This window comes from Cupressus sempervirens, chromosome 7 (genome assembly GCF_028749045.1).
Source record: "Cupressus sempervirens isolate cs-2001-9-10 chromosome 7, ASM2874904v1, whole genome shotgun sequence".
Taxonomy (NCBI): Eukaryota; Viridiplantae; Streptophyta; class Pinopsida; order Cupressales; family Cupressaceae; genus Cupressus; species Cupressus sempervirens.
Genome location: NC_143124.1, coordinates 511,425,458 through 511,427,925, shown reverse-complemented (window position 1 = coordinate 511,427,925; position 2,468 = coordinate 511,425,458). Strand labels below are relative to the sequence as shown.

Genomic DNA, 2,468 nt, shown 5'->3' with positions numbered 1-2,468 from the left:
TGAAGCCCCCAAGCTTGTAGTTTTCACCAAACAAGCTCCAACATTTTGTATTTATTCTAAGGGTTGGTTTCTATAACTTGTCATTTTGAGGGCATTTATAACTTGGAACATTTAGTCCAATATTCTGAGTTTTTCTTTACCTAATAATACATTCTTGTTTCTTGACATATTAATGATGTATACTCCATTCTAAAATCTCTAGAAGCACAAAAACTATACAATATTAATCTATTATTTATTTATTAATGGTGCAATAAATATTTGTATAATGTCAATTTTGTATGCTTCCTTCTTTTATATATATCTTCAAATAAAAACTCTATCGGCTACCCTTGCACCTCCTTCTGGTGCAAGTGCTAGTTTATCTGTATTTTAGCTATATTGATTGTGTCCCATAAATCTCTCTAAGAAGCATTTGAGTGTTTCTAGAAGACTTGTTAGAATGTACTTGTGAACATTAATTGGAAAAACCTAATTTTTCCCAAAATAAAAAGTAATTTTAATATAAAATGAGAAAATAAAATAATACTCGAGTTAACGATTTAGAGATAGAGTTGAGACCGACAGACTCACATACCTCGGCCATGTAATGTCTATGTCATCTATAGAAGATGACTATGCAGCATAATCGTGACGCGGCAAATTGGTCGGCTCCATAACGGGCTCCATAGGGAGTTCCTTAGTGCTTACTACGCCTGTCAAAGTTGCAAATACAAAGGAAAGCAGATGCACACGTGGCACAGTTACGTGACATTCTCTGTGGTTGTGTTTGCTCCTTTTTCGTCGAAGCGTTTGATGATATTCGATGAGGGAAGCGGACCAAAAAAGTATAAATATAAATATACGCACTCTTCACACGAAGTTAAAATGGGGAAACAAAGGGGTTGGAGCGCGGAAGTACTCTCTTCCTTTTCGCCCTTTCTCGATCGAAATCATTTTAAAGAAGTAAACCACTTTGGATCGCAATTGGTAGTTTGCACGAGAAGCAAAGGTAGAAAAACCCCAATTTCCCCCAAATTATACTGATCCTCGAGGGTTCGAATCTCCGGGAGCCCTGATTTCCTTCTCAGATGTGTCCATGGATAAATATATGCAACGCCTCCCGCCTCAGCCGCAACAGCAGCAAAAGGAATTAGCAGATTTCAGAAGACGGAAACCATTTCTGGAAGACGACAGAAGAAACAGCACACCGTTCAAGAAGAAGATGAGGCTCCATAACGATACAGAGTATGTTATCAATAATGACGATTCAAACTCCACCATTTCCCAGGGCCGCAGAAGATCTGGCAGGACAAGCCGATCGCCATCGCCAGGGTTCGATCACCTCGCAGTCGCCTCCATTAATGCACACAAATTCCCACCTTCAGATTCAGTAGTTAACTGGCGGCTTGCCTGTTTTCTGTCGAGGGAATACCTCTCACGCGGGACACTACTTGGAAAACAATGGCCGCCGCAGTATTCGAACACGAGACCTCCTGAAAACGCTGCGGTAGAGCCGAGGAAGAATCTGCGAGGAGACGAAGCTGCTAGTGAAAGGGAAGCGTTTTACTCCATCGTAATCACCGATTTCGTCTGCTCAGATGATATTCATATTCCCGGGATTGTAAATCCTGCACAGATGGCCGCTTGGTTCGGATTGATTTGATACCACTCTGCTGAAACTCTAGAATACAAATTCCAGATGATTGCCGTGCTATTTAGTGATGTAAGCCCGGATCCCTCTACGATTGTTATGTCTTCGTGTCGAAAAGGTGAAGCTTCCCGATTTTGTTTTTTCAGGTAAAAGAAGGTTTCGATGCTCACGCAGGTGAAAAAAATTCGAACATCTGAATATCGATGCGGTATTTTATGGCTGGACTAAGGACTTGCAGAGAGTTTCGATTCGCCAGCAGAATGAAAATGTTATACTTGCAAAAGAGGCCTCCTTCATTTCTTTCCCGTTCCGATAGAAATCTGTGGTGCTTTATTTAGGGCAGGATACGGGTTCGAATCCGGAAAGCTGCTCTTATGAAGCTTGTACCTCAGGAGAAGGAAGCATTCAGCGAGGTCCACTGGTGAAGTGGTTAAGTTTCAGTTCGTCTCTTTGTCGTCATCTGATGGGATTTTCTAAGTTAATTTACGCAGTAATTGCTTGAATCATGTTTCCTCAGAAAACTAGTGGACCCATCTTTCATCTGTTGATCCTATATTACGTATTTTTAAAATCTTTAATAACCATTATTATTACTGTTATGACTTTAATTTCTTTCGCTGAGTTTAATTCATATATGGCAATTACTTTTGTCCTATATTAAAAATAGTGAAATTGAAAGTTGAATCTTGGTAGTTGTAAGTGAGATGGGGAATCTTATATATAGGTGTTTTATTTTTCATATTGATTATCTTTTTAGTCTCTACCTTTATATAAGGCAAGGAACTAATGTTCTGATTGACCCCTATGTAGACGACATTAAATTTTTATTGGAAAA

The 2,468-nt window shown here is 39.4% G+C and overlaps 1 protein-coding gene across 1 annotated transcript; it reads left to right on the top strand.

Moving 5' to 3' along the window:
• The first annotated feature begins 886 nt into the window (after positions 1-886).
• LOC149547771 (uncharacterized) lies at positions 887-2,241 on the top strand. Its single transcript, XM_089794802.1, has one exon. It carries the CDS (start codon positions 1,079-1,081, stop codon positions 1,643-1,645), a length of 567 nt encoding a protein of 188 aa, XP_089650928.1. The 5' UTR covers positions 887-1,078; the 3' UTR covers positions 1,646-2,241.
• The last annotated feature ends 227 nt before the right edge of the window (positions 2,242-2,468 follow it).